This window comes from Phaethon aethereus (genome assembly GCF_964289735.1).
Source record: "Phaethon aethereus genome assembly, chromosome: 6".
Lineage (NCBI taxonomy): Eukaryota > Metazoa > Chordata > Aves > Phaethontiformes > Phaethontidae > Phaethon > Phaethon aethereus.
In genome coordinates this window covers 25,232,075-25,252,297 of record NC_138580.1, presented here as the reverse complement: position 1 = coordinate 25,252,297, position 20,223 = coordinate 25,232,075, and the positions used below count along the sequence as shown (strand labels likewise).

Below are 20,223 nucleotides of genomic sequence, written 5' to 3'. Positions count from 1 at the left end.
CAGATGGCTTTTTCTGTGTTTCAGTTTGTGCCAAAACAGTGAATAGGCACATCCAAAGTGAATGCATAAGGTGCAGTAAAGGTGAAGATAGGTAGTACTTTGAAGAAAAAAAAAAAATTTCTAATACATACACAAGCAAGTCACTGTGTAAAAGAAAGTTATGATCCCCTCCTCTACTAAAACCCTCCCCGCTTTAAAACATTTCTAGAAAATTAACTATGCTGAGATGATTGTCTTTAAACACCTGCGTGCAAAGACCCATGTTTTACAGATGCTATATGTTAGGGCAGCGGTAGTTCATTGCAACTGCCATGACAAAGCAACTGTCTTCATGAACAGGACCCTTGATGACAAGCCAATCAAATTTCATTCTTCATGGACATGGAAAAAATTCTCAATCGTTCTTACATTTCCATCCATACGTAACAGAAAGGCAGTGTTCACAACCACAGATACAGGGATAAGACGCTATTAAAACAAATGTCATTGTTAGGTGGTATTTTTTCCTTGCAGATACACCATTTTTCTTCCTCACAAATATTCTTACATTTGCAGGACATTTATGTGTCTTCTTGGTACTATAATGAAATATTCCCTGTGTCTGTGCAATGTCTCAGGAAATCTAGAAGTGTGGTGGGAATTAGCCAAGACCCCAGATAACTTTCTTTTTCTTAGAAAAATCTTCCATATGAACAAATTGAGGTATTTTGCCATTATTTAGTTTCAGTCTGGGACTTGTACATAATACAGACAAGCTAGGAAGGCCACGACCCACTGCCAAAGGTATTTTTTATTTTCAAGGCAGATAACTGCTTTTGACACCGATTTGCTTTTGGGAAAGCAAAGGCAATGGCAAAATTGCAGTGGACAGGTCTGCAACAAGGATTTGTACTGTACCTTGAGTGACAGTAGCATATCCAGCAGAAGATTAATAAAATAAGCACCAACCATTTCTGCTCTGCAAAAATAGAGAAGCATTGCCAGTATTTTTTGATTAGATGCCTATACATTAGTTAACCTATTAAAAAAAAAAAAAAAAGAGCATCACTTACACTTAACTTGTGACTGACAGGTAAAAGATGAGGTGCTACTGTCTTAAGGTTATTAAATTGCAGGAGGGTCCAGAAGTACTTGAGCAGCTCTGATGCTTAAGCACCACCTTAATAGTACAACTGTTAAGACAAGGGGGGCAAAGAATCTCTCTAGGAACAGAGGAAGAACTCTTCAGCAAAGAGGGCAAGAGCCAGTTGTTGCAAAACTTTGTCTTCCTGTTTCCAGTTTTTCAAACACGCATTTTTCTTAAACTATACTTAATTTGCATCTGTCATTGCTGTATTCCACAACAATTTGCTTGTTTAGCGGGAAGTTGTTGCGGAAAAGAACAGCACTTTCAACAAGAAAGCAATGAGATGCCTACATACAGTATAGTTTTGAGTTTGTATTTATAATTCCAGAAAAAAGCAAACATCAGCAAGCTGTCACTCTAGAACATTCATAATGGCCACAGAGCAGATGAATGCAGCAGAATCCACACCTACTCACATATGTCATTACCCTTGTGTTTCACAATGGAAATAAAATATACTAAAGAGATTATAAAGGCTAGTAAATGGCATAAAGCAATGCCGATCGTGACCATATTCTCCACATCCTGAGGATCAAGGCTCTGGCCCTCAGAACATAAGCATGGCTAGCGCTAACGTCTGTGAATTAATGAATGCCAACCCAAGAGACTAGCACAACTTTCAAGCTTGTATATAGGTACCTCTATGCACCTAGATTCAAGATCTGCCATCTTCACTGTACCTACCAGTCAGGGGCAAGCCTGCTCTGGGAACTGTACATTCATAGTAGAAAATCCAACTCGGACTCTCATGTTTGTGGCCTCTACCAAGTGGCAGATGACCCAGCTCCTGGGACAAAACACCAGCTTCCTCCACAACAGGTCAGTAGCAATTGCAATGCTGTTTCCTTGCAATATTTATTGCTTGTGAGCTTGTGTAGCAGCAAGATATCAGGAACAGAGAATAACTAGCAAGGAGAAACTGGCCAATACACTGATTTTCAGTGTGCAACATCGTAAATGTATTTTGAACTTCCTATCCAGGAATTGTCCAAGGTGCACATTTTCTGTTTCCTTGAGAACAGATTAACATCCATTTTTGCTTAATAACACCACAGCGATACACGTTTCTGTTTTATGGCAAGGCTCACATGCCGTTTACACGGCCCAGCTACAGCAGATCACAAGAGCACTAGCCAGTAGCAAAGGTACCGTGACATTCCTCAGCTCCACAAGCGCAACACAGGAAACATGGCACACGCCCTTGGGGAGCAGGGAGAGGATGGCAGCGCAATGAGCTCTCCCACACAGCGGAACTCAACTCCAGCCACTGAAATTGTAAATACGATGCGGTTTTTTGGACCACTGAGAAAAAGTACATAGTTTTAAAGATAGAGAAGTTGTTCAATCAAAGCAAAGACGCTCCCTAACACAGCTAGGGGTCAGGGACCCCTTAAAGAAGAAGGCCTGGCGAACCCGCCCGCTGAGCTCCGCGGGGAGTTGTGCAGGGTGACCGCCCTCACCTCGGAGCGCCCGGCGGGCGACGTGAGGGGAAACGCGACCGGGGCCGAGCTCTGTGCAGCAGCCTGGCGCCCGCGGCCGCCGTCAGCCTTCCACAGCCGCCCCTCCCCGAGGCACGCGTGGCCGGCTCGCTCTCGCGGAGCCCCAGTCCCGTCCGGAGGGGTCACCCAGGGAACCGAGGCCGGCGCGGCGGCTCCTGCTCCGCCAACACCCTCAGGCCGCGAGCCGGCGCGCAGCGCCTGAGGCGAAGCGGGGCCCGGCCCGCGGCGTCCCGCCCGCCCGCGGCTCTCTGGGCCGTCACCCGCCCGCCCCCGCCCCTCACCGGCCAGCTGAGTCACGAAGGCCTCCGCCACCAGCGACATGTCGCGGAGGGCGGGCGGCAGCAGGCCGAGGGCACGCACAGGAACTGGGCCCGCGCCGCCGGGGCAGCAACTGCATCCGGGGCCCGCCCCGCCCCCGCCGCCCGGGGCGGGGCCACGCGCCCGCCGCCGGCCAGCGGGGCGGGTACGGGCGGCGGCCGCTTGTACGTGTTGGAGAGGGCGCGTTTCCTCACGTAGCGTGCTCCGTGGGCAGCGGAGGGAAGCTCTGAAAGGCACTTACGAGTAAACCGGTATTTGGGAGCTGTTCTCCCTCTCCTCGGTTAACCCGGCCTGAGGAAAAACCCCTTCGAATTCACATCCCCTGGAAACGTTACTAGCGTACGTTAAACGCGAGGTACGACGGCGTATTTAGCCACGCCGTAGTCACTCGCTTAACTGGGAAATAGTCACAAGGGGAGTGAACGCAGAACTCCAGTCTGTCAAACGGCGGGAAGAATCACCGCCCGGCATCCCGACGGGTGAGAGCGTTGGTCGTAACCCTGCGCGCCGCCATGGCAGCCTAGGGCGAGCGGTGGCACTGGTCACCGAACCCCCAAACAGGTGCCAGGCCCTCCAGCTGTGTACGCACGGCTGGCTTCTGAAACGCTGCCGGCACTTCGGCTGTCTTCTAGCAGAAAAATGAAATTAGTATCTACGGAAGGGTAATCGCAGACGCTTTGCAGCTCTTGGTGGTACGCACGCGCGCAACTGAAGCTACGGTCCTGCAGAGAGGAGTCTGGGGTAAGCGTGCACTGGACCAGCAGAGCAGCACCACAAAAAAAACCCAAACACATTTAAAAATACTGTTGCTCAAAGTCCCCAGTCACAGGGAATCTCTACTATTAGTGGAAAGCCAGCTTAACATGCTCCACATAAAACCAGTATCTTAAGGAGCTGAAAGATGCAAGTTCAGACTTTTTTTTTTTTTTATGAAAGAATCCCAGAAGGGGTTTTTTTGGGTTGTTTGCTGGTTTTTGTTTTAATTCAGCGTAGCAAGAGCTATTAGGAATGCTGTAGCCAGCTCTAGGGTCTCCCAAGAAAGATGACTCAAGCCATCTTCAGTTCCTCTGTCACTCAACTACGTGGAGCTCCAACACGTGAGGGTTTACTGCCATTAGTTCTCTGAAGATAACAGAAATGGCTAAATATGGTTTAGAGCCTGAAAGCAGAAAAAAGACCAACCTTTCACCACCTGAAAGTGCCACGCTAATTGCAAGTTAGAATTCTTCCCCGATCCAAACATGAACAAAAGCGTTAGTTCTGGCTGTACAGCTTTGGAATATATTGCTCCCCTGGCTTGGTTCAGAACAGTGTACCAACTGAACCATTAATTTTTTGACCTTTAAGACACAAATGACTGAGAAGTGATGTTGGCATAAATGGTCTGAATCTGTCAGGAGGTTGTTCTGAGAATCTTAGGTGCTTTCTTTATTCACCATACTGAATATCTTCTTTTCAACACCCTGGTACCACAATGCTTCCTGAAGTGTCTTGGGGACAGTATGTTATAACTAAAGGGACTCAGTAAAGGGTCTCAGTACAGCTGCCTCTTCTTCATCCCAAGTTAAGGTTCCAGAAGACAAACTGCATTTTGAGATGTACACCTTGCTTTTAAACAACCACTAATTTCTTAGTCTTAATTCTATAATATAAAGATTATCCAAAGTTTGGAAAAATGCCATAAAATTATATTATGCATCTAATATGTAGATTGCAGAGAAGACAGTGGATATGTGAGAGACTTCTTTCATTATTCTACAGTGCCTCTTGATCCTCATTTCTTTAGTGAGAATTAAGAATATCTCATTTTATCAAATACTTATTCTACTGTGAAGGACAGGTAACAATGATATTTCAGTCTTGTAAGGTAAGATCTTCAATCTTGCAAGTACTAGAAGATACGGAACAAATATAGAAATGTATTAACGTTTGCAAAGCATGTGAAACTCCTCTGGTGACACTTACTGATGAATCACTAAGCATGGATATATTCTTCACATGATAGTGGAAGCATGCTGTTAGACCAGTAGCAAAAGCAGAAGAGGCAGTATATACACTGGAACAATGGACTGAGGACTGAAAACTGTGATGTGGAAGAGGACTGATTATTTTAAAATGCTGATGAAAGCTACATTTCTAGTTACAGTTGTAAGTTGAATAGCACCAAAATTACAGAAACTCTGAGCAGTCTTGAGAAGTTGCGTGGCTTTGTATTAGGAGATTACGACGGTCTAAATTAAGCTGGTGCGTCCTATTTGAGCGCGTTCATCACCAGCAGGCTGAAAACACAAGACGTGGTGCAAAAGTTGCCCCGATAAGGATGAGCATGAAGTATGAGCTAGGCCAAATCCACGTTAGCACCCATTTAAAGAGAAAGGTTTGCATCAAACTGAGCTTTAGAGAGAAAGAGCTGACCTCCAGAAATAGAGGTGAATGATACAAACTAAGTCAGGGAACAGAAATCTGTCAACAAATTAGCCGAAACAGGAGGAAAACTGCGTGGAGCTCAGCCCATGCCCCCAGTATGTGGCAGGGCACAGATGCTCAGGCTCTCTTCTCTGGGACAGGACATCAGGGCGGTGTTTTTTGTTTCTGCATACCCAGTCCTTCTCCTTGCTCCCACCGAAAGGACTGTTTTAGTGGAGCATCTTGTAGGACATCCTCCAGGAAGACCTCCAGTGATGATAGATAGTAGCAACGAAACCGACTCCATCACCACCGTCACCTTTATTCGATACGCCTCTCTCCTCCCCCGCTCTTTGAGGAAAGGCATCACTCTTGTGAGCCTGGCTTCCTGCAGGGCCTGCATGCGAATCGTTTCTTCAGCTGGCCACACCGTTAACAAATGTCTTGCTCCACACCACAGAAAGCTCTCCAGCTTTCACAGATTTTAAAGGCGTAACAGCAGATCCCAAGGTGCTAGTCCCTCTGATTTCAGTGCGGAAAAAAGGATGCACTTTCAGATAGGATTTCAAGGAAAACCAAAAGGCAGAATTAGGCTGTCCCTTGGGCTTTGCATTTCAGAAAGTCAACCAGGGTAGTTCTAGCAGAACCCTTAATAAGGGTCTTACCTTACACAAGCGTGCCCAAAAGATGGAGTAGAGTTTTCTCATAGCCCATCTCTTCACATGGGCTGCCTTTACCAGGTAAAATATTAATTGCTAGGGGTTAAACTGTCTGCTGGGGAAACAGGACTCCATTTTAAATAGAATGGTATTTGAATAGGATTAATCTTCTGCCTAGAAAAAAAAAGCAAGACTGTTCTTATTAGTTCCCTTAGTATTAAACAGCTTTTAACATGTATGTTTAATTTGTACTGATCTTTTGTTCCATGTTAATATTTAATAAAATGTATGGCTATCAGTAGTGCCTATCTATACCTGCAGTGTAAGACCCTTGCAGATAGAATTGTTAACAATATTTTTACAAGAGGAATTGGGAGATGGCAATGAAAGACTTTTCATCTCCTGCATTTTTTTAAGCTACTTGGTTTTTCACACATCCACTATTGCCAGTCATTCAAATTACAGTCTAGCTGGCCAAGTGTATGACAGGCCATAAGATTAGACCAATCACCAGAAAGCGGAGGCATTTGAATGAGGTTCTCCAAATTTGAGTTCTGCTAGGTGTCATGGACAGTTCTGAAGTTCATGAAGTACATTGTAGGCAAAGTCCAATTTAAGGTGGATACAGTAGTATCATGTGCCAAACACTGATAGCAAACGTTCCTCTTCAGAGCACTGTTGAGGTGGTAGAGAACACTGCAGAGTTGTTCTGTGTTGCGGTATGGCCTTTCTTCATCCCAAGACAACCATCTGGGGCCACGTGCTGCTCAACAGACCTCGTCAGAGCACCTTCTCAGCACACGATTGGGGACCTCTGCCCAAAGCACTGCTCTCCATTTTCCATGGAGCAGGTCTCTCAAGAGTCAGGCCTTTCCAAAACACAGAAGGAATGCTGAGAGTCATCGATTCAATTAGGAACGGTTCTCTCTGGAAGAGAGCTGCGCAGAAATTTCATTGATGAGTAAAACCTCTGAAGACTACTTGTGTGGCATGGCTGGTGGTTGAGAATAGGCCAAGTGGTAGCAAACAAACCAGCACTGAAACGCTTGCTCCTTGCCTGGCCCCCAGCCAGGCTGCTCCTCTGGTGTAACTTAGGGCATGCTGGGGGTGGCTCTGCATTGTGCTGCCTGTCAGTGCCTTCAGAAAGCTATTATGGCTGCTGGGAATCTCTGCAATGAAGGAAGACTTGAGTAAGTCCTTCCCTGCCAACACATCCAGTGCCAGGCAGCAGCAGGAGGGTGTTTTTAGCATGACTTCATGCCAGAGGGTCTCTGTACACTAAACAGTCTGGCAAAGTACACAGAGCAACAGAAACAGATGGATCTGGACTAGCGTGATCAAGTGGCTTGCACAGGGCATTCAGTATATATTTAATGCAAGTGTTTGCCTATCAGCCATTTTATGCCATCCGCTGTTCTTCAGTGTGAGGAATGGTGCCAAAATTGCTCAAGTATGAGCAAAGTTGCAAGTTTTTCAGTGAGTTTCCTAGGGAGGTACCATTTTATATGAGAATCTGAACTCACAATTGAGGCCAAACTTTCGCCTTTGCAGCTCCTGTGCACTTCCTTGAGAAGCTGGCATGTATGTCTTGCGGTAGCATCCTTGATTGAGTAAGAAATGAAGGTGTTGTTATGGGAGTTTAGGTGTGTCTAACAATGGATTTTCACACTATGATAAAATTAATTGTGTGTTGTTGACAGTATTCTCATTTTCATAATCTGGAAGGTACAAATTTTAGTGTAAAAGTTGTTTAAAAAGGTAAGGTATGATTTCTAGGAACCTGCTTCTATAAAAATGCAATTGTCAGAGTATTAACACTAACCACTTTGCAGTTATGGAAGATACTGCATACTTAATTGACAAATCAATTAATGCTGATGCATTTCCAACAACCCACATGAGGATAAAAAGAGTTTTCACAGAGTTTTAAGAGGCACAAGAATAGCATTTCCAAAAGAAAACAGGGGATCTCAAACTGCATATGAAAGCCATTAGATGAATCATTTTCTCCTGCCTTTCTCACTTACTTCCTTTCTTGCCTTCTTTAAATTCAGAAGGGTCAGATTTTCAGGGGTCCCAAGTCTATTTTAGCACATCATCCTTGCAGCTGCACTGAGCAGGCATCAAAGCAGTTGTGCAGAAATTCCAACATCACTGTTTTACTCACCAGAGGCATTACCCGCCCCAAGGCTCTTGCATATCCCTGTCATTCACAGCAGCTGCTGTGGAAGCTTTCCCCATGCTCCAAAAGAGCCAAAATCTTTAAGTCAGACCTTGATCTTTCCAGCTTTACCTAAACTGTTACATGGGAGCTCCACAGGTTGGTAGGGCAGAGCCTCTACAGCCACAACCCCTCCCACTGCTCTCAGCCCAGGGCATTAGGCACCTCCATGGGGATGGGGACAGGGACATCAACTCATGAGTCAGCATCCAACTAAACAGGGGCCATGACTAGGCAAAGAGGGCAAATTGCCTGAGCTGAGCTTTAAATAGGTCCCCTGGGCCAATGGGCAGGGTGTGGTGGGGGTCCCAGGTGGATGGTCAGGCTCATCAATGCCCCCAGGACCCTGACAGTGTCTCAGCTGCTCATTGAGCATGTTCCTCTGTGCAGGTGGTAGATTTAGAGCAGTAGGTTTCACTTACTTACGCTATATGGGACCAGGATTTGGGTTTTAAACAAAATCTCAAATCAAAAGGGCCTGCAAGCAGGAGCTCCCAGAAGGGAGAGAACAGCTTCAACAGGACTTTGCCCTGGTTTCCCTGCCCGTGCTTCTGCACAGGTCCACACTGCCTTCCTCTGCTTTCCCTGCCAAACTGACTCTACCCTTGGCTCCCTTGGATCCAACCTGTGTTAACAGACTGTGTCCATACTTGCCTATCTTTTTTTAACCCCTGATTGACCAGACACCAATAAATCTTTTTTTAAAGCATGGATCAGGGCTGCATTGTAAAAATGGCACAAATGTCATTCGGCATTTGTGACTCAGCTTGCAGTAGTGATGGCTGTAAAGGTTCATCCTGGTATTTGTATAGTTCATACTGCAGCAAAATCCTGATCCATCTTGTTAATGAAAGTAAGAATAATTGTTCGCAGTTTGACTGTAGGCACTGGTTAGGCAAGTCTTCTCAAACTCTAAAGATGTTATCTGGAAAATTAAAGAGCTGCAATTGAACTCAGTTTCTGGACAAGTGTGGTAAATACTGAGGAGGTTTATTAATTCATCAAAGCTCCTTGTGAGAGGGTCTAAATCCTTCTCTGGAGGCTGGCCTAGAAAGAATTAACTTTCTCCTTCTTCCTGTAGAAATGATCACAACTGCCTACCCTGCACAGAGGGAAGAGGCAGCTGTAATGAATTATTTATCTGTAGCACACTGTAAGAGGGATGTGCTGTGATTAATTGTAGAGCTGGGCAGGAAATGGTTTCCTTGTCCCAAAAGATTTTTGAGATTAAAAAATGTGCTGCTATTCCACGCTGGGGTAACACCAAAACCCCTTTAAAAGATCTTAGAAATAGAGAGAGAGCAAAACCCACCTACAGAAACCCCTCATCAATCGTATGTGTAGGACTCTCTTGCAACATGAAAGCCCAGCAGAAAATTTTAAGACCTAAGAAGAAAGTTTGGTAGAGAACTCATGAGGTCCTCTAACCATGCCATTCAACCTCCGTATGCCTGGGGAGTGCTCTAGGGAGGAGACCAACACGCTGGAGCAGGGACGTGAACCTTGTTGCTCTCACATGAATACTGTTTCTGCTGAGCCGGGATGGGGCTTAGCTCTTGGCTTTTCATGCTGTCCGTCTCACTTCAGCGGCAGAGTCATGATTGGTTCTACCTGATTGCTTGGTCCTCAGAGAAGCAATCCACTGGTGATACTGACTTTTCTGGTTTTGCAGCCAAATGCTGCAGAGCTGAATGACCTTTTATAAATTTTTTGCCTCCAGATGGGAAGCCTCCTTTTTGAAAAAGCTTACATGGAAGTAACTTTTTATTTTCTGAGTCATTTCCCCCATGTGTCTCATAAATAAGAAGCTTTTCACTGGTTTTTTTTGTCAACACTTCCAGTTTAAACACGTAGCCTGACCATACAGGAGTGCCCTGCTATATTTTTAAGGGAGGCTGAGAACTGATTCACTAGATATGACATAGCAGAAACTTCAGAAGTTGAATCTACTCCATCTAAAATCATTGTCTTGTTCCATAAAAGGAACAAGAAAAGCTTTGCCATATCTTCATTACAGCTGTAGAAGTTCATACTTGACATAGTTTCTCCCCAGGGTACAACTGTGGTAAGGAAAAAAATTACGCTGGCTGAAATAACTTGAGTGTATATAGATTAAAAACATATGGTCTTTTTAGCAGTGGGTATGAGTTGGTGTGGCTGGGTACCTCCTGAGATTTGTGAGAAGATGTGGCAGATCAGTTTGATCCTTTTCCTGGCACTCGTAGAACGATATGAGAAAAGCAGCCGATGCCTCCTTTGGTCTTTTTTGAGACCAAGCAGCCAGAAATAGAAAGTAGCGCAGCAACGATTGCTGAACGTTTTGCAAAGAATATGCACTTTGACACTTTTTGAACACTGGGACGTGGAAAAGGAATGCCTGATTGAGAAATATTTTGAGTCACATGAGCCAGATTCAGTTTCCATGAGTGCACAGAGCACAGGCTAGCGAAGTTCCAGCCTAGTCCAGCTAGCAGCCCTGTGTAAGCGTGACATCCCCAATCCATTACCTCCTCTCAATTCCCTGAAGGCTGGCAAAAGTTACAAGAGCAATGTTGTTAGAATCTGAAGCCTTCTTAGTCAGATGTTCAGAGTTAAATGTGTTTAGTAAAATGAATGCCTGGGCATGCCCGTATATCTCAACTCTGGAACAGAAGACTTACACCGATGAGTCAGATGGCCAGTCAGTCTGAACTGTCAGCATAGTTGAATGCAAACAGGACCGATGCAAAACAGTCCCTGAGACTGACAAACCCAGCAAATGTGAGCAGTTGGTGGCACTGCCTATGCACCATGCGGCCGCCGGTGAGGCTTAGGCTAGCCTGCGGCTGATGAAGGCTTTAGGAAACAAACTGCAGGCTGGCAGTGACCACAGATCTGGGTGTCCCTGCTTGGATGTGACAGCTGCCAGCAACATCCGGATATGCCATCGCCTTTTTATTAAATAGAATGGATTTTAAATTTAGGAAAAGAGTCTTCAGAAGAACAGGCCAAAGCCACACTCTCCCAGTTCTTGCTATGTGCACGCCTGTGAAAGCACCGCTGCCTGCCTCTGGGGTGGCTGAGCTCTGCTGCAGACCTTAGAACACAGGTGACAGGCGCAACGGCATCACAGATGACACTGACAACATGCAGGCAGGATGTAATGCTTTTCTTCCTTCTTGTTTCTTTTTTTTTTTTTTTTCACATTTATGATTAGCCCCAGAACTGTGATAGTCCTTTTCTCGTGTGGTTCTTGCTGTAACAATTCACACCTGTGAAGTCCCAGATGAGATTACCAAATCTATTTGATTTGGTAGTGCATTTGAAAAGCAACCAGAAGCACCAGGTGTGTCCATTTCTTAAGTGAGACGTGACATTAAGAGTGTTCAACAGTCCTGTCCCATTTTTTTTTAACTGTCTGCCTCATCGCATTAAAGCGAAAGTCACAGTGCTCACAGTGCTGGTTACAATTAAAAAATTTTACAAAATCTTGGACCTATTGCAACATCACCCTGTTGCATGCACTGTGTTTTGGGGTCTAGTCTCTCCAGCTTGAGAAAACAGGTTTGGTAACCCATTGGTGTCGTGTACCTACCACACTTTTACTCAGATGAATTTCTAAAGGGAAAGATAGATGGTTTTTATTGATAGGCTTTTAATATTGTTTGATAATTATCATTGGATTTGATGCACTCAGATGTTGAAGAAAACGTCACCCCACATAAATGGTATAACTTAGAAATCCATAAATGCGTGGGTTTTAAAAATAATTATTCCAATATCTTTGCTTACCATAAGGAACTGACATTAGAGATTGCCAGGATTAGAAACCGTTTCCATTATCTGAACAGTAACTGGGCAAAATCTAATCTGAGTAGTCATTAAAAGATTTAGTGAGATTTCTATCTATTTTCAAATGCCACTCTAAACTTTATTGTGTTTAATCTAGCTTACTTGTTAAAGGAACATAAAAAAGGGCATGAGGAATGTAGATTTAGTGTAGCACAATGGTTCAGATGAGGAGTAATGGCTGGGAAGCCTTAGGTCAGGTTCTCCTGCTATACTAATGTCACCAGAATCATATTACTGGGATGCGGGTGTTTTTCATAGGCTGTATGGGCAGAAGGAATGGTTCCTTTTGCCCAGCAGAAGCAGCTCTCCTGATCCACCGAATTCACACATGGGTGTAATTTTATGCACACCCACAGCAGCATGGATCAATGCATTGCAAAGGTCTTTGTTCTCTGTGTAAGGACACAAGCACCCAGGTCAGGTACGTCCCCCATGCTGGTGTGTGTAGGAGTCCCAGTCTGAGGCCAGGGCCATGGGCCAGACTGCTTGATTTAGACCTGTTAAACATCTTCGTAAGGTGTGTTATGCCATCCTGGTTAAAAATGCCTTGGTTTCCAGAATAAACTGAAATTTCTTGTGTTTTATTATTTGTAACGCTATGCTTTCTGATAAAGTGTGGTAAAAAGATCTATTTTCCAGGTGGTGGGAAGTCTGATAGGCTGGTAGAGAAGGGACTGACTGTGTTTGTTTGTTTACTTAAACTGCTGGTTTCCAATCTGCTAATCACCAGGGGCCCTTGCCTTTTGAGGAAACAAAAACACAAGAAAAACAAAATTGTTTATGAAAAGATCCTTTGTGGGCCAGTGGTCTAATTTTTTTCAGTATAAAGGAATCTTTGTCCTGCTTACAGAACTCAGGACTCTATCTCTCTATCTGAGATTTTAGCACCCTTGCAGGCCTGAGTTTAAACCAAGGAAGATTCACATGTTACACAGCTGAGGGTTACTTTGTTCGCTTAGCTGGTGCTCAGGAACAGCAAATGGTTTCTGAATAAAACTAAAATACAGTAAGACACTGGCTCTGGGAAGTATATTTTCCTATATATCACCCAGAATTATCGGATTATTTGGGGGGGAGCATTTTAGAGGTATGGTTGAGGAGGGGGGTGAATAACAGACATTGTTACAATAAGGAGCAGAATGATTTATCACTTCGTCCACCTCTCAACAGGGTGCCTTTTCCTGGCCAAAGACTCCTCTAGTTCAATGATATTAGAAAAGTCATAAAAAATTATGGCTGAGATTGAGTGAGTGACATCTACATATAGCAATGTGTAGCCATATATTGCCAATAGAAAGGAATGCGTTTCCCTTAAAATTCAGTCACCTCTTAATGATAAACTGGTAACAACCATGTCTTAGTTGGGGTTTCTCTCCATACCTCTTTCTCCTTGGTTGTCAGGGATTTGCAAGTGTTCTCAGGATTTCCTTGGAATTTAGGCTACCAGAGCGATGCGGGACAAATCATAAGTACGATTTATTAGCTGTTAGAGACAAGTGCTTGGAACTACAAGGAGGTCCTTCCATTTTGTAATTTTGCCTGCAAAGATTTTTCTTAAAAGAGGTAATAGTCGGTCCTCCTCTACTAATAATCTGTACCGTTTTATGTGTAAGCCACCGTTCCAGGTTCTACCAATAAATAGAGGAAATGGCACACTTTTAAAAGGAGATTAAAATGTGGTGATTGGGTTGCGTATTTTTGTTTTCTGGCTTACTGCTGTGTTCTTTCATGCTCAAAATAAACCTATATATGCAGCTCATACCATAAACTGGAGTCGTTGGGTTGACCCGCAGCAAAGCGTTCCCTTTGCTGCGGGTCAACCCAAAAGGATACGTTTCCCTATCGTATTTGCAAGCGATAACATACTCATTCAGTTCTGCATGGGAAGCCAGATACCCAAGCAAGCCTAAGTTCTTGCCTAAGCTTGATTTTCAGAAGTGCGATTTTCTGTTATCACTTATCTGTCCAAAGGATATGAAATCTCTACATTCACATATACCGCTTAGGAACATTTTAGTAATTTTACAACTTTTTCCCCCTTGGAAGCCTTCCAAATCAGTATTTTTGTTCTGTTTCGGGCAAAATGGGAACACGTTAAAAAAATTATTTTGTTCATATCCCTTTGTAGCTTGTGGCCTTTGAGTAATAGTCAGTAGGCGAAAATTACTTTCTGTAGTTTCTAATGAGGTTTGAGGGAAAATAAGACCAGAAAATAGTATTTTCATAATTTATGGTAAATTATATGGTGGTGGGTACCTATTAAGGCAAGTCTGGAATATTTTGTTCCGGTTGCAGTGAGAACTGCAGCTTGTGCTCTTACCTCTATCTGCCTAACTTAAAACGTGTTTCCAACAGCTAGGCATCAAACTGAACAAGTGTAAGACAAAACTCTTGGGATTAAAGCTAAATGAGTGAATCTTAGACCTTATCTATCATTTATTTGTCTCATGTGTGCACCCACGTATATCACAGTCATTTTTATTTAATTATTCAGGAATTGGCGCATGATTTGCATTAGCTCCTTCCTCTGGGTCTGTTGCTGATGGAACGGTGCAAAGGAGCGGTATCTAATCCTCATACACCTAAAACTGGTTGTGAAGAAGAAAGATCCTGTTAAACTGGCCCTGTCATGTGAGCAGAAATTACACTTAATACTAAGTTCTGATTCTTAAGACAGAATATAGTTGTGTTCATACCAGCAAATTGATTCAGACTGCCATGAAAGAGCTGTAAGGTTTCATCTTAATTTGCAAGTAAATATATATTCAGGCTGTATCATTTTGATGGATACAGAACTGCGCACTGCTACAAGGCTGACACATGTATTTATTTATTCAGGAAAATATATTGCATGAAAACATTCATTATAAAAGACTTAGTGTGCTCTAATGGTCTGATCCAGCACCACTGAAATCAATGAGAATCTTTCTTTCCGTGTTGGTAGCGCAGGAGCATGCCAGCAGTGTGAAAAATGTTCCTCTGGCCTGAAGTGCCTAGCACAAATGTCAAAATCATCAGGAAAATAAAAGGCTGACAAACCGGCAACCCCATAAACATGTGACAAATCTGGAGGCAACTGAAAACACAGCTGTTTTCTAAACTTTGCGTGTGAACCATATGCTCTTAGAAAGATGGGTTATTCTGGCTACATGTCTATGCTTATTTGTTGTTTAAAAAAATAAGAAGTACTAACAGGAGACATACCTTAAAAGCAGATGAAAAGGGTTGGTTAGTAACTGACTTGCCTTTAATATTCAGCTTGCAAAATAAATTTTATTTACTTGAATTTTCATGAATTTTATCAGATTTTGCTTTATTCTGCTTTAAATAGCATCTTCTCAAAAACAGGTAGCAGAAATATTATTTCCTGTTTTTTAATGAATGATCAGCCTGCAGTGCAAATGCTTGTTTGGTGCCATTACTTTAATAAGGAACTGCAAACGACATATTTTGGTTGCAACTAGTTTCACTCTTCAGTCCTGAGAATTTTTCAGCGATAGCCATGAAGCGAATCAGACAGCGGGACATGAACCATAACACCACATACAGAACAAAAACGTCCCCGTGTGCATGCACAACCGCGAGCCGCTAGCTTTATTGTGCTTTCCACGTCCAGTTGCGATATGATGTGTAAACCAAACACTTCTGTCCTGGGAGGTCCCCTCCCACAGATGCTCACTGCAGGGGCACCCATCTCCTTGCCAAGGAGGCCTCCTGCCCCACTCAGCCGTGGGCCTGCTGCCGCAGCACCATCCCAACGCACCTGCCCGGCTTTTGGGAGCATGCTGTTTCCCAGGGCTCCAACCAACCTCTGCTGAAGCTGCCATCGGCAGGGGCTTCCCAGTTCCTCGGCAGAAGAGAAGTCTTCATAAGAAAGCCTGCAAGGAGAGGGGCACCTTGGGGGATGGGAGGTATTACAGGGAAGAAGTATCCCCTACATTGCGGACTTTCTGACTTGAGACATCCATCTTCATCTTCTCTCTGTGTTTCTTTTGCCCAGCAAGCATCCAACAAAGACCAATGGCTGTTGGTGTCTGGGGCTGGCTTCCAGACAGGGACTCAGTGCTCACAGGTCCCCTCAGATCCATCTCTACCGGTGCTACAGTTTGTTCTTCACCCCAAAGTCTGACACACCCAGCAGAAATCCAGAAAAAAGAGAGTACTTTCCAAAATTTTGTCCTACAAATACATAAAATCACCTTCCCATAACTCCAGATGTCATTCCTCTCTGCATTGCTGTTATGCCTTCCCAGTCACAGGCAGGAAAAGAGCCTAAACTCGGCTCTTTTGTCCACTTTGATACTGTTATTTTATTTCTGAGAAAGATGAAATCAGGAGAAGTGAGGATCACTGGTGATTTCTTCACTTGTATGGGGTAATCAGTCGTTGTGACTCTTTTTGATCAAGTCTGTGGTCAAACCCAAGCATCTTTCTGCACTTCAACAGCCTCTGAGGTTCTGCATGGGGTAAGATTTGTTGCAAACTGATTTAATATTGTGCATTTCTTTAACCGTAAGATACAATGAAGCCTGAGAGTGCTGGATGATCTCAGAGTCTGGCCCTAGATGCTGCAAGAGGCTTTATGTTGTCTTATCCTTGCCCAGGCACATGCGAGAGGTGCTGGGAGCCAGCAGAGCGGCTGCTGGCCGGTCCCGGGCAGCCCAGAGCCTCTGCAAGAAAATCCCAGCACCTCTGCAGTTTGAATAGGAAGAGGTGCTCCTCCTAAGAGTTTCTTTCTTTTAAAACCTTCTCTCACAGTTACTAAACAGATTTTGAACTAAATCAGCCACATCGGAGAAAGGAATGGGAACTAATGAGGAATAAATGCAAACATAAACAGCCTCTTTCTTTGCAGCAATTTTGCAAAGGGTAGGGCAGAAGAAAAGGGCACTTTTGTTCAAAACTTGGGACTCACGCGGTGACCATCCCTGCCCCTTCCCGTGAGAGGAAGTTTTCCCCACTCTCCTCTGCTCTGCCTTCTCGGGGTTTCTCACCCTCTTCTGCATAAACCTAAGCCTGCGGATCTCTCATTTTTAAATGCAAAACGAAGAAGGGCTCGGGAGCTTGGGGCAGCCCGCCGTGCTCCCACCGCCCGCGGATCCGGGGGAGCTGCCGGAGCTGCTCTCTGCTCTCCCCGGGGCGGGCGGCAGGCCCCGTTGGCTCCCAGCTGCGCCAGCGCGCTGCCTCGGCCCGGCCCAAAGCTGAGCAGCAGCAGCAGCGCTGGGCGAGCACCTGACCCCGAGCCCTCATAAATAAAACTGTAAGTGAGTCGCAATAGAAAAAACCGCAGAGCTGCACCGCCGCGGTCCCGCGTGAAAGGACACCTCGGGTGCCCCGCCGGCCGCAGCTTCCAGCCCGGCCCCGACGCCCCCGGCAGACCCCTCCGTGGGGGGCGGCGGCGGCCTCACGCGGGGCCGCCCGGGGCACCCGCGGGCGCGGCGGCGGGGGCGGCCAGCGCCTCCCGCTCCCGCTTCTTCTGCTTCATGCGGCGGTTCTGGAACCAGACCTTCACCTGGGCGTCGCGGAGGCGCAGCGAGCGGGCCACCTCGAGGCGGCGGGCCCGCGGCAGGTACCGGCTGCAGTGGAACTCCTTCTCCAGCTCCGTCAGCTGCCGGGTGCTGAAGCTGGTGCGTGCGGGGCAGGCGGGAGGTTCCTCTCCGCAAGGCGCCGCGCCGCCTGCAACGCCGAAAAACACCGCGCTTCAGCGGGGGCAGGGGAGGGGAGGGGAGCGGGGCGGGGGCCGGGGCAGGAGGGGGGCAGAGGGGAGACGGGATGGGAGCAGCCCCCGCCCTGCCGCCCCACTCACTTCTCCCGGGCGGGCTCCGCTTCGCTCGCATCCACTCGAAGGTGCGGGGCGCCGCCGGGGCCGCCGCCGGGGCCGGGGAGCCGGACGCAGAGGCGGCCCCGGGGCAGGGCGCGAGGCGCCGCAGCCCCCCACCGCCCGCCCAGGGGCAGGGGCGGCCGGGCTCCGGCGGCGGCGGGCGGCCGCTCCCAGGGAAGATGGACGTGGCGTAGCCCGGCGGCCCGGCTCCGCGGGACGGCCGGTAGCCGGGGCCCGGCGCCACGGGGGGGGAGGCCGCGTACCCCTCCACCTCCGCGCAAGCAGGCAGCCGGGGGGGCGACGCGGAGCTGGCCGCGGTGCCCAGCGCCAGGAAGGCGCCGTCCCCCCGCCGGGGGTCGGAGGGCTGCGGGGCCCCGCGGCACAACCCGGGCGGGAAGGCGAGGGGAAAGTACCCCAAGTCCATGGCCCGCGGGGCAGCGCAGCTCCCCACACCCCGCTGGGGCAATATTGCCCTAATATAGGGCCGGGAGCGGGGCGGCACGTCCCGCCCCGTGGCCAATGGGAGCCCGGCGTGGGGAGCCCGCACCGGGGGTCCCGGGGGCCGCCGGCTCCCCTGCCGACGCCCGGCTGCCCAGGGCCGGTGCAGGGCTGCGGGTAGGCAGCCCCCCCGAGCCGTCCCGGGACCGCCGGTGCTCGCTCCGGACCCGCCGGAGCCGCCGCGGACTTCGGACCCGCTTTGCCCGGAGTTTGGAGGGCGGGTGGGCCGGCGCTTTCCCGCTGACTGGACTCCAGTCCCAGGGCAGCTCTGCACCCGCCCCTTGCCTTGCCGACGGCCAGGCCCCCGAAGGCTCCCACGGGAGCTCACGCAGCGTGGGGGAGCAGCCGCGTGCGCGGCGGGGTTGCTGCACCTCGCGGCACGTAATGGTCTCGCCGCATCAGATAAGTGCTCTGCAGCCTCTCAAAAGTGAATCCCCGGGCTCACCCCCTTAATGGGCTTTCATTTTTCCCTTGGCGATCCGGCGTTGTTTACTGAGCATTTGCAGAGAATGCAGCGAGTTTCACTGCCCAGCCAAACCCTCCAACTCTCTCTCTTGGTTTTTGTCCCCCCAGAACAGCAGCGAACAGGAACAAGTGTGGAGGATGTGAAGCCTGGACTCCAAAAGCGATCGTTTTTCCCTAAACGGCTCCAAGTGACTCTTGATCAGCCAGTCTGCGCTACACATGATGCTTGATTTGGATAATGATGAGTTTCATCCAACTCGTCAGCTGATAACCATGTGTCAGAGCGGTTCAGAACAGCAAAAGGGTGCGCTGGGCAGAGCACACTTGGGCTTTGGTGAGTTGGGACTGGACAGACAAGGAACACAAAGAAGGGCTACATCATGCTGTTTCAAATTAGACATGTAGCCTTCTAGGGTGGTGTCTAAGGGTGGTACCTTATAAAAAAAATATTTTATTTCTAAATAAAACATGAAATTCAAAAGCCTTCATCCATCATCCAGTGCCTTCTTACCCAACAGCCCAAAAAGTGCTACAAGCTTTTGGCCAAAGTGCCACTTGCTGCTGTCAGGAAGAGGCCACAAATTCTGCGAGGACCAGACGTGGTGCCAACCACCCAGGGGGAACCAGGATCCCCAGAGGAGGAAAAAATCCTCTAAGTTTCTTGCGAATTTCAGAGGGCTAGGCTGGTGGCAGGGAAGGTACGCTATGGGAAGACACAATCAGACCATTTCACTGGCTCAGCCTCAACTCTTTCCCATGGAGGCTTGTGCTCTGTGGCTCAGCCCCAGCAGCCCCACTCTTCTGCCCAGCGATGGTTCAGAGCAGGCCTGATTTTCTTTGCTGCAGAGGCCCTGAGACGACACATCCCTGGGACAGGCAGACACAAGCCCACAAGGACACGGGAGCTCTTCCCTGCATATGGGCTCTGACCAGCGACGTGGCCTTCTGTCAGGCACACTTTCTCCTGAGCTCATCCAGCTCATCTGCTGTAAAGCAACTATTGCAGAGCAAAGACTGGCTATACCGATACTGCTTTGGCATGCCTGGGACTCCGTCTGCAGACAGTGCAGTCACTGTAAGCCCAGAAACCCAAAGTTCTCCAGACAGAGACTTGTTCACTGTTCCGGGCTGCGCTACCCTGCTGCACTAATAAAGGGATGTCACCTACATTTCCATTTGCAGATGATGCAGGAATACATTAGAAGAAGAGTTTAAATCAAATGCACCTTGTCAGGAAACCTGCATTTTGAGGGAGGTGTTAAATTCTGGGTGATACAAACTTGCTCAGCACACCAATGGCAATCTGAGCAGTTTGGAAAATGTCATCCTCTGACAAAACAGAAGCCTGGGAACACCAGGCTTTCTCTTCAGCAGAGAAA

At 47.3% G+C, this 20,223-nt stretch overlaps 2 protein-coding genes across 4 annotated transcripts in view; both read right to left on the bottom strand.

Annotated features, from left to right (window-relative positions):
* The window catches only part of MTX2 (metaxin 2), a gene marked incomplete at its 5' end in the record, with an annotated part of 44,932 nt that extends 41,986 nt beyond the window's left edge, over positions 1-2,946 (bottom strand). For all 3 annotated transcript variants that reach the window (XM_082001347.1, XM_082001348.1, XM_082001349.1), the window contains one exon: positions 2,907-2,946. In XM_082001347.1, coding sequence (XP_081857473.1) covers positions 2,907-2,946 — 40 coding nt within the window. The remainder of the gene's footprint in view (positions 1-2,906) is intronic.
* Positions 2,947-17,092: 14,146 nt separating this feature from the next.
* On the bottom strand, positions 17,093-18,471 carry HOXD1 (homeobox D1). The gene is made up of 2 exons (XM_082001197.1): positions 17,867-18,471; positions 17,093-17,736 (listed from the first exon to the last, which is right to left on the bottom strand). Exons 1-2 carry the CDS (start codon positions 18,303-18,305, stop codon positions 17,465-17,467), a joined length of 711 nt encoding a protein of 236 aa, XP_081857323.1. The 5' UTR covers positions 18,306-18,471; the 3' UTR covers positions 17,093-17,464.
* Between the last annotated feature and the right edge of the window lie 1,752 nt (positions 18,472-20,223).